Source organism: Tyto alba, unplaced genomic scaffold (genome assembly GCF_018691265.1).
Source record: "Tyto alba isolate M040663 unplaced genomic scaffold, T.alba_DEE_v4.0 Super-Scaffold_3, whole genome shotgun sequence".
NCBI classification, from domain to species: Eukaryota; Metazoa; Chordata; class Aves; order Strigiformes; family Tytonidae; genus Tyto; species Tyto alba.
Window position 1 is genome coordinate 6,084,989 of NW_024881304.1, and position 23,465 is coordinate 6,108,453.

The window sequence follows — 23,465 nt, forward strand, 5'->3', positions numbered from 1 at the left end:
ATTAGTTATCCTTACAAGATTTGAAATTTCAGGAAATTGAGATTTCAGGAGTTGCTTTCTCTATGTCCCACTTAAATGTGTGCAACCTCTATATGTTAACATGGAACACTTATCTCAATAAACATAGCAGTTAGGATTGCCCTAAAGGCCTCCTTCAGCAGTCAGACAAATGATAGTAAAGTATTACAGAAAAAAAATAGATCCTCATCTTTGTGATCCAGTGTTTTATTGCCAAAAGAGGACATCTGCAGCTGTTGAAAGCCAATGCTATCCCACCTCTATCTACTGTTATAAAAGGCAGAAATTCTAAAACATAAGACCCCTCTAAAGCAGAGTGTCTGCACACAGAGGGGTTATTTTTAAGGTACTAAACAAGCAATCCACTGAGGCAGAGGAGGCCTCCTAAGACAAGGAGACCTGATGCCATGCAAAAATTGTGAAGCAGACAAACAGAACTGCCCCAAAGGAGGAACCAGACTTTTCCTGCTGCATTAGAATAAGAATGGACTCATATCTGAGAGCATAAAATGCAAATATGCACACTCCTAAAAACTTGATGCAAAACTATTCTTGTCCTAAAGCTCTTGCCCAATGCATGATGACAGACAGTCGGCTACTGAGAGTCCCCTGAGGGACTCTCATTGTCAGATACACTCTGTTCTACCATTTTCATTAAAAAATAATTTGGACAGGCATCATGGACTCTCTGTGTACAAGTGGAAAATTGGTTTAATTCATTTAGTTTTCAGGATTACAAGAATAATAACATGCAAACAAAATGTTTTATAGACAATAGCAATCTCCCAAGCTGGGTATGTTTTAAGTCAGAGGCATGTTTACTACCCCTGGACATCCTCTTTAGTATCTAAATAAGACTTAGCGAAATTCTCAATTGTGATATTTAGAAGATACTGATATTTTCATTTTTTTAAATGTTAATTGTTAATTCTTAAACTTTTTTAGAATAAATTATTAAATCTATGCTGAATTACTATAAAGGCAAGGGAACACCAGAAGGCTTTACTTACTGTATCATATCCAGAGAGAAAGAATGCTAGCAAGATAAATACAGACAAGTGGGAAAAAAAGCAAGTAATCTACAGTCACACAGAGAAAATTAGATGTTGCATGTTCTTCAATTTATGATTGCTACCTAAAACCCCCAATTCCCACTGTTCTTTTCCTGACAAAATAAAATACTATTTTAACTAAATGACTTCCTGTCTGGAGCACTAACTCTGTAACTGCCAGGCCCTTGATAATTCTCAGTACTAGTCAACTGTGGAGTAGTGTATTTTCACCTCCCTATGAATTACCTAGTACTGACCACAAACAAATTAAGATAATAACACTTGCTGAAGGCTTTAAGTTACAGTGACAAGTTTTAAATTACTCCACAAAAAGCCCACTGTTGATATAAAAATCTGGAAATATATTATTTGTGCATGTCTAAACTAGTATGGTTCATATTATATGTGTACATACATTTAGACAGCTGAGGATATAAATATCTCCTGTAAGTGGAGAGTCTTAACAAGCCAAGATATACCATTAACTAAGAAAATGCTCTTACATCATCATGCTCATCAAAAATAGGGTTAATCATCTTTGGCCATAACAGAACTGTTGCATTCAGTGCAATGTCTTCGGGAGGAAATAAAAAACGATCTAAGAAGTAATTCATTTGCCGACAGCGCTCCTATAAAAAGATATTTCACAAAACTTTAGGTATCTCAGGTCTATTTAAAAAATAGGTAGGACAATATTATCTATGAAGATAAAATAGAAGTCTACTTTTCACGGATTTTTCAGCATTCAGAGCTACTTCAGACAACTGAATATTAATACTCAAAATACATATTAAAAGTTATTAAAATCCCTGCCCCATTCGTGAACTTATTTCTCTAAATATGACTCCTGTGGCCTGTAAATCCACACGCAAAAATCTTAGTATTATTAAAAATATAAAAAAAAAGTTCTTCAGAATAAATGTGTGTTATATTTACAGACCTATTACCAGAACAAAAAATCTGATACATATCATCGTAAAATATAGCAAAGAGCTTCTTATGCAGTAATGTTTTTGGCTGACCCACACCTTACACAATTTTTCATTGTTCTCCGAGCGCACGCAAAGCACTACTGCTAATGTAACATCACCTATATTCTGCTCAGAGAGTAAATTGCTTCTTGTGTGTTCAAAGTCACTGACTGTTTTTACACATAAAACTCTCTATACACGTGTGTTACATTTTCACAAATAGCTTTTTAAGCAGCCCTGAAATAAGTCTCTAGGTAGAAACAATAAACTGAGTGCCTTACCATTTGCTGTGATTTATTAAAAGCTGCATTTCCTCATTGACGTGCAGAACACATGGGAATGGGGAATAAGAAGGAAAGGCATACGGCAAAAAATGAGCTGGACTTGCTACTTCTGTCTGAAGTAACACTGAGAATACAGTTTATGTATACATGCAGCATGATCAGACAAAAGTCTCTGCACTCCAGAATGAATTCTGCATTTGTACAGGCCAGAATGTTTGGTAAGAGATTAAGAATTAAAGGATAGTCATTTACCTCAATTCTTAACAACAGGTCCTGAATACCCTCCATTTTGACCTTCTTTATGTAAGCTATTATTTCCACCATTTCTTCTGTTGTCTCAGGAACTTTTAATGCATGTTCCTTAATTGTTTCAAATTCCATGCATATCCTATAAATTTTATACAAAATATAAAAATTTTAAGATTTCAGTTTGACTGTCCTCAAGCTCAGCTTTAAGGGAATTAAGAGTTCAAATTACTTCTTTAAGTATTACCCCTGCACAAACTCCCTTACTTTGTAAAACTAAATAGTGAATATGACCAAGTCAGTCTAGAAAAATACTGTTTATTAACTTGCAATAATTAATTTGTTTGGATTTTGGGGGATTCTTTTGCAATAAATGCTTTAATTACTGTTGGTAAGTACATGAACTTAAGTACAGTATTGTTAGCATACACACACTTTACTAGTAAATATTTTGTCATTTTGGTAATGTGGATTCATTACAAAAGGACTGTAATTGTTCACTGTGACAAAACTATTTAATATGACTTCACTCGTGATTTAATCCATATCTGCAAATTAACCTCTTGATTGACTAATTTGATATCCTACGAGAAGATCAACAGCCTAGTGGGTGAAGGGAAGGCAGTGGATGTAGTTCTTCTGGATTTTAGTAAGGCTTTTGGTACCGTCCCTCACAGCATCCTTCTGGACAAGTTGTCCAGTTGCGGGATGAGTGGGTTCACAATGCGCTGGGTGAAGAACTGGCCGAAGGGCAGAGCTCAAAGGGCCGTAGTGAATGGGGATACATCTGCTGGTGACCAATCACCAGCTGTGCTCCTCAGGGTTCAGTGCCAGGGTCAGTTCTGTTCAATATATTTTATCAACAATCTGGATGTAGGAGTTGAATACACCATTAGCAAGCTTGCTGGTGATACTGAACTGGGAGGTGCTGTCAATTCTCTTGAGGGACAGAAGGCCTTGAAGAGGGTTCTACATAGATTGGAAGCACTGGGCTGTGATTAACGGGATAAAGTTTAACAAATCGAAATGCCAGATTCTGCATCTCGGACAGAGTAATGCAGGGCACAAGTATAAACTGAGAGAGGAGTGTGTGGGGAGCAGCCCTGCGGGAAGGGAACTGGGGGTGCTGGTGGGCAGCAGGCTCGGTGTGAGCCAGCAGCGTGCCCTGGCAGCCGAGAGGACAAACCCCATCCTGGGGGGGTCACACACGGCATCGCCACCCGGGGCGAAAGCGGTGACCATCCCGCTGTATTCAGCGTTGGTGCAGCCTCACCTGGAGTAGAGTGTGCAGTTCTGGGCCCCACCATTTAAGAACGGTGTTCAGGTACTGGAACGTGTCCAGATGCTGGCAACAAAGGTGGTGAAAGAGCTGGAAGGCACGTCCTGTGAGAAGCAGCTAAGGACTTTGGGCTGGTCTAGTTTGGAGAAAAGGAGACTGAGGGGTGACCTCATTGCTGCCTGCGGCTTCTTGAGGAGGGGAAGAGGGGAGGGAGGTGCTGAGCTCTTCTTCCTTATATCCAGTGGTAGGACACATGGGAATGGTTCAAAGCTGCACCTGGGCCTTAGGAAGCATTTCTTTACCTAGAGTGTGGTCAAACACAGGAAGAGGCTTCCTAGAGAGGTGGTTGATGCCCCAAGCCTGTCAGTGTTTAAGAAGCATTTGGACAACATGCTTTAGCTTTTGGCCAGTCCTGCATTGGTCAGGCAATTGAACTAGATGATTGTTGCAGGTTCCTTCCACCTGAAATAGTCTATTCTATTCTACTGTAATTGATTAGTGTTATTATCTGCCATTATCTATGAAAACCTAGAGGTATCTGTCATGTAATAAGAGAATCTATCTAGTCTTTCCTTTGACAGTGCAGTAGTACTATATTTCACACTTAAAAAGCCAGAACGGTAATGAAACCCTTTGATCTTTTAGCTTATCTGCTATCCAAGTTTATTAGTAAGTTCCCCTACTACTTTTTGAGTCTAAAACAGAGGAATAAACACATCAGCTGGTGCAACTTGAATGAGATCATTAGCTAAGCAAGGAGTCTTCATTAAACACGAGTATGGCATATCTGCATTTCTTCTACATGTTTCTACCATGAATTTAACACATATAGCATTCACAAACAGAAAATTCTACTTACTTTTTATTTTCCTCTCTGTGACTTGCAACTATTCTGTCCATTAGCCTTTCTGCAAAGGTGTTTGCATTACTAGCTAAACCTTGCTTTAAATCCTCACAATTCAAACAGATCATAGGGAAATGAGCCACCTCTGGCAAACTCAAGATTTCTTTCTTGTGGGTGAAGAATTCATCTATGAACTTCAGAAAAACATCAGATTTTACACTTCAGAGACGTTACTTAAATACTTAGTTACATGAATAAGTATTACACACTGAAGAAAATGAGTAATTTTTTCTATTTACCACAGACTTCTATGGGAAAAAACACTTGTGGATTTGTAGGTAGTCAACATAAATTTTAGCTAAAGGCTAAACACCCCTTGTCCTCTGTTCCCTTTTTATTATTGCTGTATGCATGGTAAAAATTATATATAAAATGTAGAGTAAAAACTTACAGCAGCATATTCATCAAAACTATGTTCTTCTGCTTCAAATCTTTCTATCTGTGCCTGTGCAGTTCCATCTACAAGCCAGCCATATCTTTCAACTACAATTCAATTATATTGTATTAATATTACTATAATACATGCACTGTACAGTAAGTTACTCATTACAAAAAGTAACAGTTATTTAAACACTCTTCTATCACTCACCATAGTTTTCAAAATATTCCTTTGGACCTTCTAATTTGTCTCTGATGGATTTTTTCAGTGTAGATGTGGCCCATACCATGACATGATTAGGAAGCTCAGTGTCCAGAGTTGTAGTGCCTCCCATTAGCCAAGAACGTACTGTTTGGATGTTCTAATAGAAGTGCAAGTTCTGATCATTTACATTTTAAAAAGCAATACAAGGATACAAAAATGTGAAGCTGCAATCTGCAGAAGACACTCTATCTGAAAAGTATGAAACTGTAACCAAGGCCAAGTGCTTCATACACACCTAGAACGACTCTTCCTGATTGAAAAGGTTTAACATGAAACATGTAAAACAGACAAAAAATAATTATCCAACATTAAATTAAATTCTATCCTGTGTGCAAACACACAAAACTAAACCCAAAACACTGCTCTAGAAGTACCATCATGTATGATTAAAGGCCAATACTCAAGTCCACAGTGATACATCTAAAGCCCCCAAGGAGGCTGTCTTCTGTGGAGCGACAGATTGGTTCCTAAGACATAAATCTTTAGATATAGTATATATTAGTTGTTAGAGATATGAGGCTTTTCTTTTTATAAGAAAGAAAAGTATAAACTCTTTGTTGTCTTTCTGTGGGAATCTTAATTATTAATGAAAGTTTATTGTAAATCATCATACATGTGACTAAGTTGCTAATTATATTCCTATGCAAAATGTTAGTTCTCAGAAAGTAGACACTGCAAAACTAGTTGATTTTCAATGTTAAACATAAAAACATAAATAAATTAGAACATGTGGATGCTCATACTTAAGTCACTTTGGGGTTTTCTAAATGTACCAGAGAAGAAAACAAAAAGGTTATTTTCTAGCTAGTTTTCTTTCTTGGGAAAATTATGTCTACAAATACACACAAATTTGCAGATAAAAACAGCAGACTAAAACAATCAGTAGCAGATGTACTGATTTTTTATGAATAAGAAATAATAAAATGAATTTCAGAGCTTGGAATTCTGTTGGGCATCAAGATCCATGATGTGACCTGCAGGATGTTCATGGAAAATAAATACCTCAAGTTGCATTCTGATTCCCATTACCATGGCAGTCAGAGTCCTAAATTACTAGTATTTTCATGTAGTGAGCAATTTAGCAATTACATATTTAAATAAAGATAAAAGCACACCTGAAGAGTCTGTCCTATACGATTTACTATAAACAGAATCGCTTCTTCTAGGTCTTGGAAGCTTGGATAAAACTCCATTTTATCTTCATCAAGAGTCAATTCCATCTTAAATAAAGGTAGACAATTTCTGTCTTCAGGATCAAACAGTTTCACAAAAACTTCAACCGTTCTTCTCAATAATTCTTTCAGCTAGGTAATAACACACATCACCTATTAGCTCAAATAACAGAAAGTCCCATCCCACTTTCCCTTCATTCAGTAAGCCAGGATTTCCATTCAGTTTAGTACTTTTGGCCTGATATGGATAACTGAAGTAGTGTGAATTTTTCTAATGACTTCAGTGGGTATCAGTTCCAACCCTTAAAGGATGTAAGTTAATGAACAAGTAAACAAACATTTCAGTAAAGCCCATGCATTTCTTTTTGCTACAAAAGTACATCTATTGCTAATACATACTTTAAGTATAAATTAAATATCAGGAATGAATTTTTCTCTGATTTTTTTTTAATGACCATTATTTGATTAGACTATTGTTCTACAAAGTAAATAAACGTTTAATCCTGTCTTCTTGAACTGCTGAACATTCATATTCCCACTGATTATTATATTCTTAAATGCTTTAATTGGAAGTTAAAAGATTTTTCATTTTCAGTAAACTAAGAACTGTGAAAAACATTTGACTGAGTCTGAAAACAGTAATTTCATTTGAATGTTCTTATTTTATTAGGAGATTAAAAAATTGGAAATACCTAAAAAAAAACCCAAACCAACAAATAAATTGAGAAACACTTCATGTAACTTCCATATAAATAATCAGGGAGAAAAAAAAAATAAATTAACTCACAAAGCACTGTGGTATCATTTTCCACAGAAAAAAAATTGTGTTTGGAAATTTTGCAGAACTATAGCCACTTGCATACATGTTGACAGAGCTGGACTTTCAGTCTGTGTACTTATGTTTGCTTTCAAGGGAGAAAGACCAGATTTTGTTCCTTTTGCTAACTGAAGTGCCAAGATCAGTAATAGGAAGGAAGGGTCCTGAGAATACCAAGATACTTCCTTCTTTAAGCTACATTACATTATAGATGGTAGAAAGAATAAATTTTCTGTATCAAAAAAACTAGAAGAAAAAGTAGACAAAACTGTGTATTTGTTTTAAATGAGGGAAGTTAAAAAATTTAACACTTTGTATACTTTACTGTTTTATATGCAACAGATGGATAACAATGATTAACTAAACAGGCCCCCTATCATATAATGTGTTGGCTCATTAAAATTACCTAATTTTCACATTAAGTTTACCACGGAAAGATTCTTACCTGATTAGACATAAGCGTAGCCACACAGTTATAAAAAGAGTCAACCCGATCCAACTTTACACCGTTCAATGCCCCCTTCTGAGTAAAGAGACTGATAACTCTCTGATACCATGTACTCAGTATCTTCTCTTCTGCTTTAGAACAGCTTAGAGAGACATCAGTCTTTAAAGACTGACAGTCAACTGGCCCTTTCAATCTACAAAAGAAAGTTACAGGAAACTTTGTAAACTAAATTTTAAACAAAACTAAATTTTAAAACCTATGGTACTCCAAGTAACAGTAATCTATACTGTATTACAAACCCATTCTTTTTTAGCAGAAAGCACAGTGGGAGCCTCAGCATCACGTCTGTACACTTAAACGAGAAAAAAAAAATCCCAAACCCCAGGAAATAAAGAACAAGTTACCAGAAAAAAATAATGAGAAAAAAAGATACTGAAAATTATCTTTTTGAAAATTATTAAAATTACAAGTTCCAAGATTAAAAACAAAATTCAACTGATGAAAACCAGCAAGAAACCTGATCTTTAGTGTTAGTGTAGAATTTCCTACAGATAGTAATACTACTAGAAGTCAACTTTTCAAATGCTACTTCAACCAGACTTCTACGGGGATCATGGAATTAAGATGAAATGATGAGACCTTTACAGAATTAAAGACAAAACCTAAGTCAAAAGGGCTGATATTACCAGTAATTTAAGCACCAATAAAATATTTATATATAACTGACAGAAGAAAAATTAAATGTGCCATGACACAAAGTGACCTAATCAAAGAACATTAAATGACACATTGGAGAAATATGTTATATAAAAATCCTTATGATAAATAATGGAATTGAACAAACTCTTCTTTACCAGCTTCAAAAACCTACAGAAGTTAGTATTTCACCAAAGCAGACTTTACCTGAAACTTGAAAAATCCACTATAAGAAAGGTAGAGAATGTTGCATAACCAAAATCCAGTAGAGTTTTCATTGTGGGGTGGAGAATGTGCAAGTTGGAAAGGATTTTATTTTTTGCTTCGATAAAACTGTTATGCCATGGTCTAGAAAAATCCAGGCCTCTGAAAAAAACCCAAACAATCCAACAACCTAAACAAACCAACAAATAAAAGTGAAGAGCTCAAGTAATACTTGAATAAAGCATTCTTACATATAAAACATAGTATTAAAAAGCTTATTTGCCTAAGATGAATAGTTACTTAAGTTCCATATGTGTATCTTCAACATGACGCAGCGGAAGCCATGAAGCTACTCTGATTAACCATGTTTTATACTCCAGAGTATTTTCAGATCACCTGCGCTTCCTGAAGCTCTTTCAATAGAAACTTCTAACTTTACCAACGGCTAACAGGAAGTATGTATCATCAATATTTAGACGGCACACATTCTCATGCATCAGCAAATTGTGCAATTCAGATAACTATATTCTGACTACCTGATTTCCTCTTATATTTTGGCAGAGGATAATAGTCTTTCCGTCGGTCTCAAGGCTTTACCTCATAACACCTAAGTCATATGAAACCTTGACATTAGATGCAGTTTTAGCACATTTAAGTACTGTACAATGCTGCTGTCTGCCAGCAAACTGCCCCATACACACATACTTCATTTCAGAGGTGGCTGAAACACAACTTCCTTCAGTATCTGAGCACTGAGAGCCAGAAGTCTCATTTGCAGTCATTATGTAACTGTAACAGCAATAAAACACTAGCAGTACTAAAACTTTGCAAAGCATTCAGATATATGATTTTTAAATGTAAGATCCTCTACAGACAGAAAAAAAATATCTCATTAAGGGACTCCAGCATTAATTTTGTGCCATAACTGTTCATGCAGCTCAACGAGAATTTCACACATGCAACTGTGTTATTTGTTAACTTAATCTACTCACAGAGGTAATAAAGCAAAAGGTGCCTCCTCTTCATCTTCAAGTCCTTCTATGTCTGGTTTAATAAGAACAGTTCGCACTAGGAAAAAAAATAGAAAAGGACATCAGAAGAAAATTACCTCATATTCAATAGACACTGTATTTAGTCTTTATCCAGGCTGAACCAAGCACAAAGTAGGATGGAAGAGTAACTGTATCTTCCAAGTATTTGTAACTAAAATCATAGATTCTGCTAAATATGTATGCTGATTCAGGTGGCTTAATGTCAATTCTGTCCCCTGTTCATGAAGGTTTTCAGACAGACTAGTGTTTAAACAATTAGATACTTTCTTAAGTAATTTCTTCACTGAGAGGATGGTCAGTCACTGGAACAGGCTCCCCAGGGAAGTGGCGGCAGCACCCAGCCTGGCAGAGTCAAGGAGCATCTGGACAACACTCTTAGTCATACGGCTCAGTGTGAGGTAGTCCTGTGAGGAGCAGGGAGTTGGACTCGATGAACCTTACGGGTCCCTTCCAACATGAGATATACTATGATTCAAAATATCTATGACAATTTTGTTTAATATTATTATAGTGGGACACTATAATTATCTCACAGATGATATTACAGAGAAGTTAGTCCCATGTGAAATTGTGTATTTTTTTAATCTGCATTTTTGAAAAGATCAGCCATCCACCAGAATACTGACAAAATTTGGCTCAATTTCAGACTTCAGATACTCTAAATGTAAATAAAAAGGAGATTAATATATGATTTCAAGGGAATACATTTTCAAGATTCCAGTTCATGATTCTCCTTAAAAAGTTCAAAAATCAGAGTTGTATGAGTGATATCTGAAAACAGATAATTATCTTTGCAGATTTTTATTGTCAGCTTCCTCATGCATAGAAAGCAAAATCAGAAAACTTATGGAGGTGTTTGTGGATGAAGAGCTTCAAAAAAGCTGCTCTTCCTAAAGAGGCAAAAAAAAGAATGGCTAGTGTATATAAAGTTTCTACTTTCTTTAGTATTAAATAGCAATACATTCTTGCATCAAATTAAACAGGTTAAAGACCCGATGATCATCAGCAATCCACCTTTCTCTCATGAAGTCTACAGCTGCCTTTGTCTTTGCTTGAACTATACTGTTGGCTGGTTAACTTTTTAGTAGTCCAAATAAAATCAGCAAGTTTTGCCTTAAAACATTACAGCCAATACACATCTGATGAGGCAGAAAAAGAGAAGTCAGCGGTTAATTACAAGATCATGCCTGGCCGGAAGAACAATCTAGAAAAATTATTTCCAGTGGGATAACACAGAACAGCTTATTTTATATATATATATTTTTATATATACACACACACATTAATATATTAATATTAGTACTGTGAAGTTTCTGGTACTTACCCATATATCTTCTCATGCTCATTTCATAATCCCTCACTATCTCCTGTAAGAGCTTTTCAGCTAACAGCTGTCTATCTTTGCCTTCCATAAGCGGCTGTGGCACCAATTTAAGAATGGACATTAGCCACTGCTGCTGAATGGGAACCACCGGATTACTTCGCACACAATTCTTCATAAAGAGATAGTTTGCCTGAAAGGACAATATTGTCAAAGGTCTAATAATGGGCTACGTAAATATTTTTGTGTTAGGCTTGACAATGAAGTCTCTTTATATTCACCATTTCTTATACTTATGGGCAGGCAACATAATCTAATCTTTACAGTATTCACTGACTAGTACACTAAAAGCTACTCTATGACTGGTAAAATGGTTTCCCTGTCTCAATGATTACATACAAAATACTGTACTTTTGAGTATGGCGTTTTCCTTGGTTCTTTGCTGAAGTTTATGACGGACAATAAAACAGTTCAAGGTTCCTGTTACTTTTCTTTGGACAAACATTTATCCGGCAAAAAGTATGCACAAATAGAGGGGTTTTTGGACAGTGAAATAGGTATTCATGCTTTTGAGTGATAGCGTTGTTATAAAACAAAAGGGATCTGAATCTCTATAGTCTTCAATGAGTTTACCTAACATCAGCCAGGAAAAATAGATGCTACCTTAAGCTACTTAATATCAATATTTCAATGCTAATTTGAGTTTAAAGTGGGTCTCAGAGATAAAGTCTTATTTTGAAAGCTATACACAAATTTTGGGATTTGTAAATGTTCTTCAAATCAGGTGAACAATGTCAAAGACTATTTTTTGTACAGACTAAAGTATGATCTATGACCTCAACTAAAAAAATCCTGAAGCCTGTTAGAATATTTTCTAAGCAATGACCTTTCAGGTTTAGATCAAAACTTAAATTACCAATGGACATACTTTCTGTAATAGCAAAATACCTTCCTTCTATTGGACTACAAGAAAAGATTCTGATTTTGCTTCCTATTCTTTTTCTCCAACAGGACTACTGAAAAAGCGCTTCCTATTTAACCACCATCAGTTCCCCATAACATACTCAACCTCTTTGAATAAAGACCATTCACTCTTATACTCTAAAAAAGAAGTAAGAATTTAACTCACTCTTCGTTGTTTTTGCTCACTGTTCATCTGTATAAAAAAGAACAGAAAATCGTAATGTATTAAGAACATACAAACAAAATCAGAAATATAAAATCTAACAAATATTATTCTTAAATAAAGATGTTATTCTGTAGATATACAGGTATCAATTTCAGTTGGACTACTTGAGCATATAAATACATTTATGAATTACTAAGGATTGAGATAAGTATCTTTAAGTAAATACTAGGAAGTAAGAGGCATAAATGCCCCAATAACAAAGAACAAAGCAGGTAACAATTAAAATACTAAAAAAATACTTTCTCACAGTGGGAGGCAGTTCCGGGATAGGAGGTACAGGTTCTCTGTGATATTTTTCTTCCATAGATATGTGATAGACTTTTAAAGCTCGATCAATTCTAAAGTAAAACATGGAATCAGATGTGCAGAAAAACTGCAAATAATATATTACAAATAATGACATCATTTTAACTCATGCAACCTGTTTTTTCCTGTTTACCTTATCACTAAAAGGTAAGGCTGCCTTTGCATATTCTGTCTTCTCTTATATAAAAAGCCATGTTTATCTTGACCACAATAACAATATATACATGCCTTAAAGAAGAAGGGGAAAAAAAAAAATAAAAAGGGCAGAACAAAACTCCTAAAGCTGTTTATTTTATGGCCAGCTCTTTCTTACTGCCTATGGTTATAAATTGCTAAATAACTACTGGAAAACTTTAAATGGTTAATTTTGGTATGTCCTGCTGACATTACGCGTACAAACATTTCAGACCCTCCTTTTGGGATACACTCTGTACATAACTTGCAAAGAGTATTTCAGCCTTACCTCAATATAACTCAGTTAAAAGCTCCCAAGTGGAAGTCAGACTGTCAATTTCAGCTGTACACTCAAATCATTACTTCATGAGGCCTTATTTAAAAAACAGTTCAGTTTGCACAAAAATGTAACTAAATTGTTACATTTAATGTAACTGCTGTTCCAGCAGAACATTCAGTGTTCGTCAGATGGTTGGTCGGCAGTCATCCTACTGCACACTAAGTTAGCAATACAGCATAGTTATTTTCAGCATATTGAACATCTGCATTCTTAAAACTGTACTCTGCTACTACAAGTATCCCTGAAAAGTCAGGATTTACTTTGCAAGAGCTAAAATTAAAAGACTTCTTGTTTGTTAATTTGTATTATAACAGCCTTTAACCTATTTAAAGGAAGGGAATATCCTTCTCTACTTTTAACTTCTATATAGGTTAAATGTTTTCTGTAACTGATTGTTGCTATCATTATCACTATCTAAAAAAAAAAAAAAAAAAAAAAAGCATCCCCCTACACTTATATTTGACATAAACCAGATTCCCCTCTGTGATCAACTCTTCTCAGACTTCGATCCTGCAACTTAATTTTATACCACTGCCTAGCTCTAATGAAGCCAACGATTTAGACACATAAAATTGTCTTTCAAGAAAAAACAACCTGTTAATACTTGGACACTTAAAAATTTAGTCACTGAAGTGGAACACCAAATGCACAGGAATTAGTTAGGTAACTGGTTACCATCACCAAATCTAGCCATAGCAAATGGAATCACTAAAAACCCACACCAAAAAAGTAAAATAAAATTGGTATCAGTGACAATATTTTAAATGGGTTAAATTAAGACTGTACGTAGGTCTTCAATTTCCATTTCTTCTTCTGAAGGCCAAAATAATTTTTTTCTGTGCTTTTTAATCCTATCAAATACCATTAGATGTCCTTACCTTTTAATTTTTTTACATGAAAAGGCAAGTTGCTATATATTTCACAATACTATTATAAACAGTGCAACCTTATCCCACATAACCCTGTCATATTTATGCCAAGATAATCAACATGTCTAGAGATTCTTCAGTAAGTTCCTGAAAATATGTATTTCAGGAATAGATTTCTATCAGAAAAATAAAATTTTTAAAAAATAACCTAACTTTCTATTAGATCTACAACAATTACATCAAAGCCGCCTTTTCCTATTGTCTTTCCTCCTTTGCAAATGAAAATCTTGAAAGACAATTTCATGTGACTGTACTAATCATCTTGGCAGCTGTGCTCCTCTTGCAACGACACAGATCACTAAGCTCAGCAGCAAACGCGTTACAGTAGTGACAAAGAAGCCTGTTAGAAGGCGACCCATTTTGGATCATTCATACAAAAGCAAGCAATCCAGACTTGAATTCTCTATGAAAAAGGTTTTCATAAAGGGAAAGGTTTGTTTTTTTTTTCCCAGTCTCTCATAAACAATGTTCAAAATGAGAAGGTCACTTTCTCACAACTCACCAAACATACATCAAGCAGATTTTGACTGCTATAAAATAAAAAACACCAGAGATTCCATCAAATGTTCTTCTATTATTAATGAGTTTAGAAGGAAAGTGTTCAGCACTGCAATAGTGACATCAAAACCCTCTAAAATTAACAAACACCGTTATTATTTCTTAGAATACAACTGTTTCTTTCATTTGAATTTCAACATTTTTTGAATTACATGAAACTCACAGTAGCTGATTAAGCATCTTTTGCTGTTCATTGCATCTTCGATATGTCAATAGTTTATTCTGTAATGGTGACGTATCAGATGTGACTGCCGAAGGTGAAACAGTGGGGAGAAACAAAGTTCTCAAAGTCTTTTTATTGGAAGGTGCTCCATCTGGGTGTGCCATCTAAAACCAAAAGGAAACCAAGAATCTAGAATACAACTAATCCTGTCAAGAAAGCAGTTTAACAGATGCATATATTAAGTTGAATGTACATAAGACATGAAATGAGGTAGCCTCAGGGATTTCTGCAGTCTAGGTATGAAAGTTTAGCTTTCAGAAAACAGAAAAATACTGTACACGCTCAAATGGCAAAGGTCAACAGAAAGTGGGTACATAAAGTCTGCAGTAGTAAAAATCGATGGTACGGTTCTGTTAACTCAAGATTAGCTCATTGGATAAAAGTAAAGTTTTATTGCAAATCTAAGTGCTCATCTACCAGCTGTACACAGCACAGAAGACACCAGAACAGCAGGCTATGAAACCCCCTGGCAGACTGCACCAGACTCGCCCTGATGGAGGCACGTTTCCTGTTCTGATGGGGCCTGAGGCACCGCTGCTGTTCCTGTGGCTTCCATAGGTGACTACCTACTCCTTTCTTGTCTGGTCACTAAAAAAAAGGTTACTGCCTCATTAAGTTCACCCATGCCAGATAAGGCGGAACACATTCAGACAAGGATAGCCCCTAAAGTTCTGAGGAAAAAAAATGCCCCAAACATCCTTGATGGTTGGTATTACTGTGAAGATAAAGCTGGAGTAAATTTTCAAATATGAGATCCTAGAATTCTACTGAAGTGAGAGGCAGTCTTTAAAGGAAAAGAAATCATCATAATGACATCAACGTAGATTTATAGTGAAACAAATAGGAGCAAAACGATAAGAAAGTTCTTTAGACACAGTATCACTATTAAAGCGAGGCCAAGTGCAGGAAGTTATCAAGAAAGCAATTATATTAAAACAACACCCTATTTTTCATGTTTTTAAAGAAAGAAAAAAAAGAATTAACCTTATTTTCTATGTGCAAAGTAGTCATTAAAAGTTCTATTCCATACATGGAAAAGTTAAGAAACTGCATGATCATCCTGCAAAAAGCAGTGTAAAACTGGAGACTGTTCAGAAATAATTCTGTGATGCTGAAAAGTCTTGTGGTGGACTTCGCAGGCTGCTTGAGATCACTATCTTGCATATAAACATATATTCCATCAACAAACCCCAGTGACAATGTTTTATGTGTGTACCTAAGGCAGAGCAGGGCAGTTTCTTTTCAACTGCCTGCCTGGAAATGCTTCTCTACACTACCAGAACAAGTGCCTCTAAATACCAAGCAGGTGCTTGACAGTACTTTACTCCCGTAAGCCGCAGCAACTCTGGGCTCTCTAGATATTATTGACTTAGAGTACGTCGAGTTGTGCATCTTCAGAAGCAAGGCTAAATTGAGCAAAAACTAACCTGAGACTACTAAAACAAAAAAATGAAATCAAGGTGTTAATGAGGGGATGCAGCTAGATCCTAGTTTGTGGATGTGGAATCCCAGTGAAAAGAAGGCTTGCAAACTGGTGGGGTGGATATGGGATTCTGGTTAAGCTGATGGAAGTTTTGGTTCTGACCACAGCTGTGGGTAGTTGAATTGTGCAACGGGAAAGTGGAGACAGGTATGGATTTGAAATAAGAACCCTAGTCTGGGGTCAGGATGAAAATGTGGGAAAGATAATTGGGTAACCACAGTTAAAGATACTTGGCAGCCAAAGTTTGATAATTGCCTCGTATAAAGACAGAAAATAGAAAAAAAAAAAAAAAAAAGGAAAAACCCTGCTGCGTGACTAGGCTCAGTTTCACTACAAGACTATCCTTCTACAGCGGCTTAAGTCTTGCTTGTGGCAGAGGAGCGCTACCCCGAAGGACTGACGGTAGGGTTTCCCTGGAAACACGATGCACAACCTCCCAAGTGCCTTTCAGGGGTTCTCACAGGGGACCAGAAAGCCAAGGCTACTTCCTAAATCAGCGGTATGTCCTAGAAATGAATTAAACCGGGTGGTGTCGGAGGCATCAAAGGAAAGAAATCTCAGCTAAAGAGAGCCGCGACGCTACCACCCGTTCCCGGCGCTCCCTCAGCCCAGCCGCGCCCGCGGACACAGGCCTGGCGCTGCGTGGGGAAGAGCAGCATCAACCCCCGCGGCCGCCCCCGCTCACCTCTCCCGGGGCCGCGGTCCCGCCTCACGACGAGCCCGCCGCGGGGCTGCGAAGGCCGGAGAGGCGCCGCCCCGCTCGGCTCGCCCCTACCCCGCGGCCGGGCCCCCGCAGAGCGGGCTTCGCCCTGGGAAACAAAGCGGGACGCTGCCCGCGGGAGGGAGCTGAGCTGCCGGGAGCCCGCCTGCGACCGAGGCGCGCCTGCCCCAGCAGAGTGCGCATGCAACGGCTATTTACAGAAAGGGTGCTTATTGCACTTCGCACAATACCAGACTACTAAGATGCTCTTGTGGTAAAAAAAAAAAAAAAAAAAAAAAAAAAAAAAAAAAAAAAAAAAAGGAAAAAGAATAAGAAAGGAAAAAAAAAAAAAGGGAAAAAGAAGAAAAGAAGCAGAGACTTGGAAATATCTTACCTTAACCTCCCTAGTCTGACACAGGGCTTAATACAGCCTAAGCAAGTCAGTCTCTCTGCTGCAGTATTGCGCCTGCACAAAGCAGATAAAAACTTCCTTGTTGCAGATCACAGCAAGCATGCCTAGGAAACTATAATACCCTCACGCGTCAGAGAGCTGTTGCTAAGCTTCTACGTTTTGTAAAACTCTAAGTGGAAATGTTAAGAAATTCCAGCGACTGACTATCCATTCGCTCGTATTTGACCGAGTCTTTAAAAATCCTAATTTTGTATCTGTGCCGGCAGAGCCCCGCGAGCAGCGACTGCAAAAACAGCTGGAGAGGATTTTTAGCTGCGTTTTCCAAAGCCGTGGGCGCCTCCCGGACACGTTTGCGCAGCCCGGAGTTTCAACCCAGACCCGGAATGTTTCCTCACAAACAGAACAAGCCCCAAGCCTCGCTTCACCCCCCCGCAGTTCGCACCCACTCGCGCGCTATGCGGGGGACCGACCCCCTCTCTTCGCGGGCAGCCGTTTGCAGGGCAGATGGGGAGGCCCCTTCCCCGAGGAGGCGGGACCAGCCCCCGCCCCTCCTCCCGCCGCCCTCACCTGCCCCGCCGGGAAGCGGCCGAGCGCACCCCGTGGCGGGGGGCGGGAAGGCGCTGAGGCGGCGGCGCCGCCCCGCCCCTCAGGCCGGGCGCGAGCAGCGAGGGTTGGGCGCGCGCCGCCGCTGCAGCCGCGTCGCTTCCGGGCGCGCCCCGGCGGGCAGCGGCCGGCTCCATGTGGCGCGCGCTGCGCTCCGCCCTTCGGCGGCTCCGCGGCCCGCCCGCCGCCATGGAGCGGGCCGTGGTGCGCTGCCTGCCGTCCGAGCCCAAGCTGAGCCTGCGGTTCGTGCTCCCCGACGGCAGCGCCAAGCACATGCAGCGCGACCAGGCCGAGCCGCTGGGCCGGGCGCTGGCCCGCATCGCCACCAACGCCGCCAAGGGCCGCGCCAAGGCGGCGAAGAAGAGCAAGAAGGCGCGGGCAGAGGGCGGCCCGGCGGGGGAAGCGGCGGCGGCGGCGGCGCCGGCCGTGCGGCTGTTCTCCCGCGACGGGGAGGCGGTGGGCGAGGAGGTGCCCAACGCGGCGGCCTGGCAGGACGGCGCCGTGCTGCAGATCGGGGAGGCGCAGTACCGCGTGGAGCGCAACCCGCCGGCCCTCACCGAGCTCCGGCTGCCGCGCTCGCTGCTGGCCGGCTTCCCCGTCTGCCCCAAGGTGAGCGCCGAGTTCGCCGCCCCGCAGCACTGCCTCTTCCGCTGGTTCCGCGAGCGGCGGGAGGCGGCGGCGGGCGACGGCGGCCCGGCCTGGGTGGAGGCGGCGGGCGCCGAGCGCGTCTTCACGCCGTCCAACGCGCTGGTGGGGCTGCGGCTGAAGCTGCGCTGCACGCCCGGGGACGGGGCGCAGCGCTACGGGCTGCCCCGCGAGGTGGAGAGCAGCGGCCCGGTGGAGGCCGGCCCCGGCGCCTGCACCTTCGACTCCCGGCACCTCTACACCAGGAAGGTTTGCGGGGAGGGCTCTCTGCGCGCCGTCTCATACAACATCCTGGCCGACGCCTACGCCCAGACGGAGTTCTCCCGCACCGTGCTCTACCCCTACTGCGCTCCCTACGCCCTGGAGCTCGACTACCGGCAGAACCTCCTCAAGAAGGAGCTGGCGGGCTACAGCGCCGACCTCATCTGCCTGCAAGAAGTGGACAAGTCCGTCTTCGTGGACAGCTTGGTTCCAGCCCTGGATGCTTTTGGACTCGAAGGGCTCTTCAAGATCAAGGAGAAGCAGCACGAAGGCCTGGCCACTTTCTACCGCAGGGACAAGTTCAGCCTCCTTAGCCAGCACGACGTAGCTTTCAGCGAAGCCCTGCTCTCGGACCCGCTGCACGAGGAGCTGTGTGACAAGCTGGCCAAGTACCCCGTGGTGCAGGAGAAGGTGCTGCAGCGGTCGTCTGTGCTGCAGGTACTGGCCTTTACACATATTCTTCCTCGCTCCCCTCTCCTCCTCCCACTGTCTCCAGGCAGGTGCAGCCAAGCTAGCTTTGTTGGGGGTCAGACTACAGAAGGGAGGTGAGGGATTAACAATCTGAAACGTAGAACAGTTCTGTGTTCTCTGTTAGCTTGGGTAATGAGCAGAAGAGCAACTTAGGAACAAGAACAAAACGTTGAGACTTCACTGAACGGGATAGATAGAATTACCCAAATTTGATAAAAAAAGTCAAAATTATTGTCTTTGTTTTAAGATTAAGACAGTTGTTGACATCCTGGGCCAGGTATCAATTCGTGGTTGGTGATATTGGCTGCCGAGTTTTTCACTGCATACTCTCGTATGTTAGAACATGTGTTTCATAAAACTTAAGTCTTGTAAATCAGTCCTAAATGAGATGAGGTTAATTTAGCTGGCTTTAATAATGCCGCTTCAGAAACTGATAGTAAGGGAGAGAAATAAGGTTGGGCAGGATTGTGAGCTTGTTGTTGCCAGTGGGTCTGCCAGCAGAGCTGTTGTGCAAGTACAAATGTGTAAGATAGAGGCCTGTGTCAGGAATTTCAGAAACACTGGTAAAACTTTCCTACTTGTGATCTGAGTAGGACTATCAAACTTCCCATGATAACTGAAATCACCTCAAAACTTATGTTCAACAACTGTGCAATGCTACAGTTTGCTTGCTAAAGCCAGAGCTAGAGCTCAAATTCTGTTGCAGAGGTGGCAGAATAGAAAATAAAAGTAGTTAAGAATGGTACAGCATTAGCAGTGTCTCATGAAAAAAACATGGAGTGCATTGAAGGAAAAAACACAGCCAAACCAGACACTTAGGGACAAAAGAACATTTGACAAATACCTAGATGTAGTGGTACTATATTGTCTGATACCCTTCACTTATGTAGAAGATAAATAAATACATTAGTTATAAGCATCAGATCTGTTGGACTAGATTGCCGTGAAGGCACAAGGTATTGCGTTTTTCAAAATACATAACCTCTCTATACTTACTAAAGATGGCTTTTTCTCTTGAAGGTTTCAGTTCTTCAGTCTACAACTGATCCATCCAGGAAGATTTGTGTAGCTAATACCCACCTATACTGGCACCCAAAAGGTAATTTTGTCATGTTCCTGTATGTAAGATAACTGGGTTTGTATAGGTTTTTGTCCTTCCTAGGGAGAAGAGATTTCCCTCCATTCTTTTGCAGCTATAACCTTTTTTTTTTTTCCTGGAACTGGGGGTTTCCTGCCTTGCTTCTTGTCTGGATGAATCAAGCCAGGCTCCTAGGGCTGTTTGTTTATTTTTCTCAGAATAAGATTGTTCTAGTCTGTTTGGGAGTAGAATACAGCTGAAAGTAAGCCAAGTCATGCTACATACAATTCACCCAAAGAGTAGACCATAAAATGCAGATAGCTTTGTGTATGCTCATGGCTTCCCATCCCATTGTGCCTGAAGGAGCTATACAGGGACACTGCCAGGGGAGCAACCAGATGGGGCTGCAGAAGCTTTTAGGAGAGATTCTCCTCTTTAAAATGAGTTGTCTTTTGGTTCTGTGTCTTTCAGGCACATTATTAGGGCAGATGCCATGAAAGGGAAAGCTGCTGTAATATGGGCGTTTAAGGCTGAGAGTTCTTGCATGTCTGAGTTCAAATTAAAACATTGTCTGCCTCTCTAAAACTTTCATGGTTACACACTTCAAAGGCTTTATTATGAAAACTATTCTAAAATGTAGTGCACAGAAAATTTAAAATGAGATGGCTGTTTCAGAGCTATACATGATGTATGCTTAAATGAGCAACTTGAAAAATTCCTCCAATGCTACTGTGAAGTATCGAAAGTAATACTTTCTTATATTCTTAGGTGGGAACATCCGTCTCATCCAAATCGCTGTAGCCTTGTCTCACATCAAGCACATAGCATGGGACTTGTATCCCAGTATACCAGTCATATTCTGTGGAGATTTTAATAGTACACCATCTTCGGGAACTTACAGTTTCATTAATAGTGGTGGCATTGCTGAAGATCATGAAGACTGGGTCTCAAATGGTGAAGAAGAAAAGTGCAATATGCCTCTAAGCCATCCCTTCAAACTGCTAAGTGCTTGTGGAGAACCTGCTTATACAAACTACGTTGGTGGGTTTCATGGATGCCTGGACTACATTTTCATTGACAGAAATGCTCTAGAGGTTGAACAGGTCATTCCATTGCCAAGTCATGAAGAAGTAACAACCCATCAGGCTTTGCCAAGTGTTTCACATCCTTCTGATCATATAGCACTAATATGCGACTTAAAGTGGAAATAGATCAGCTCTTACATGGTGCTTTTGGGGGTTTTCAAACAAGAAATTTAATTTACTGTTGGGGAACTGATGTTACACCCTGGCGTGTATGCTACTAAAAGGAAAGTTAGAATGATTACTGAGAAGTTCATGTGTTTCATGGTTCTACTGAGTATTATCACTCTTCAGAATGTTTGCATGACAGCTTTCCCTTTTTATATGCTAATAGGAAAAATATATTTAAGATAGGGGTTTTTGAAAATTGGATTATCATACACCTTTTTATTGGTGTTTTTAAAGGATTAAGAATTATTTTGTTAAAATTAAATATAGAATTTAATCTGATTTATAAGACACTGTACAAACTGAACCCTGCTTAATTAAGAATCCAACACAACCTGTAAACAGATGGATTTAGTTGATTCAACCTCATTGTAATTACTGTCATGAAAACACAATTTCAAAAAAATAAGTTCAGAAGTTGCAATAAGTGCAGAAGTTGCTTTTTTCACATATCAGTACTGTGTCCCAATTTTTTAGGGAGTGGCACGAACAGTGTACTTCTACTGACTGCCTTCTGAAAAGATGTTCTTAAATTACCAGTGAATAGATACTCTGTCAACCATCAACCATGTTATATTCAAGGGTATAGTTGATTTGGAAGCATTTAGCTTGCCCACTTAATAGAAGTAATGAGGGTAACTTCAGCACCTGGTAAAACTGGACTGCATACAGAGGTAGCATCTACTTTGAATATCCATTTCTTCTGTTGTTTATAGTCATAGGCACTAAAAGAAATACTGAAGTTTAGGACAGCCAGCTATGGATGGGGGGAGCTTTTTGACAATATAGTCTGGTTTTGGGTAGTGGGAGATACAGCATAGTTCATGTGGTACATTAGCTGTCTGTGCCAGAATCTCTAAAAAGAGACACAAGTGACTTGCAAACCTTCATCACAATTTTTCTGTTTTGTTCCTCTATTGCATACAAAGATGTCCTGAATTTTTAAGTGCTTTTACCTGCATTTTTTTTTCCTTCTAGAAATAGTCTAGTCTTCCCTAGTTTGTAGGAGATAATTTGGATGTGGAGAAACATATTTTATAGGTACCTTCATTAAACGGAGGGGGTTTGAATCACTTATCAAGCTAAGTCAGTAATCCATATGAAACAAAAAGCATCTGAAAACTATTTCACTTGATCTCTCTCTTTCACTTAATAAAGTTCCCTCTTCCATTGCCTGTCATTGTTGTCAGTTGATTTCCTTTCTAGTTACTGGTGTCTTTCATGGCAAAATAAGTCTAAGTCAATAAAAGCAATATACCCTATACGTGCACAACTCCTCACCTCCGCTCCAGCCTTGTGAACAGTAGGCTACAGCTGAGACTCACTGAACTGGTTATATACTACTAAAAATAGACAGTCACCTTCAAGTAGCATATTGCTGAGGGTTGTTGGTCTGTCTCTTGCCATAGTACTTGCTATACTGTGAAGTGTGATGCTTTGCAGAAGTTTGTACATACCGGCTCTTTAGCCTTTTCTGTGCTATTTCCAGTAAAATCACTACTAGTTTTTGTTCATGTAGTATCTGAGCATCTAACAAGTTGATGCTGATAAACAACTACACAAGTAAAGCTAACAGGGAGGTCTAGCCTCAGAGGTCATACAAGGCTGAAAGGATGCAGGCCCATAAATCATAAAACATATTTCAAACAATGTGATGTGAGAAGACAAATTTCTTCAATTGTCCAGAATTTTGTTACCAACTCAGCACATAAAAACACAGGTGAATGGGATGTGAC

General features: G+C 39.5%; 2 protein-coding genes across 2 annotated transcripts in view; one reads left to right on the forward strand and one right to left on the reverse strand.

Annotated features, from left to right (window-relative positions):
- Positions 1 to 17,941, reverse strand: part of DNAH12 (dynein axonemal heavy chain 12) — a 74,412-nt gene extending 56,471 nt beyond the window's left edge. The window contains exons 1-15 of the mRNA XM_032984353.2: positions 17,892 to 17,941; positions 17,404 to 17,475; positions 14,767 to 14,930; positions 12,544 to 12,634; positions 12,237 to 12,263; positions 11,111 to 11,300; positions 9,727 to 9,802; positions 8,738 to 8,896; positions 7,832 to 8,027; positions 6,513 to 6,701; positions 5,344 to 5,494; positions 5,146 to 5,237; positions 4,710 to 4,888; positions 2,578 to 2,713; positions 1,574 to 1,699 (exon numbers count right to left, since the gene is read on the reverse strand). Coding sequence (XP_032840244.2) covers positions 1,574 to 1,699; positions 2,578 to 2,713; positions 4,710 to 4,888; positions 5,146 to 5,237; positions 5,344 to 5,494; positions 6,513 to 6,701; positions 7,832 to 8,027; positions 8,738 to 8,896; positions 9,727 to 9,802; positions 11,111 to 11,300; positions 12,237 to 12,263; positions 12,544 to 12,634; positions 14,767 to 14,930 — 1,776 coding nt within the window. The 5' untranslated portion in view covers positions 17,404 to 17,475; positions 17,892 to 17,941. The remainder of the gene's footprint in view (positions 1 to 1,573; positions 1,700 to 2,577; positions 2,714 to 4,709; positions 4,889 to 5,145; positions 5,238 to 5,343; positions 5,495 to 6,512; positions 6,702 to 7,831; positions 8,028 to 8,737; positions 8,897 to 9,726; positions 9,803 to 11,110; positions 11,301 to 12,236; positions 12,264 to 12,543; positions 12,635 to 14,766; positions 14,931 to 17,403; positions 17,476 to 17,891) is intronic.
- A 156-nt stretch (positions 17,942 to 18,097) lies between these two features.
- On the forward strand, positions 18,098 to 22,909 carry PDE12 (phosphodiesterase 12). Its single transcript, XM_009964547.3, has 3 exons — positions 18,098 to 19,368; positions 20,422 to 20,500; positions 21,248 to 22,909. The coding sequence occupies exons 1-3, from the start codon at positions 18,160 to 18,162 to the stop codon at positions 21,688 to 21,690; spliced, it is 1,731 nt and encodes a 576-aa protein (XP_009962849.3). The 5' UTR covers positions 18,098 to 18,159; the 3' UTR covers positions 21,691 to 22,909.
- Positions 22,910 to 23,465: the final 556 nt, after the last annotated feature.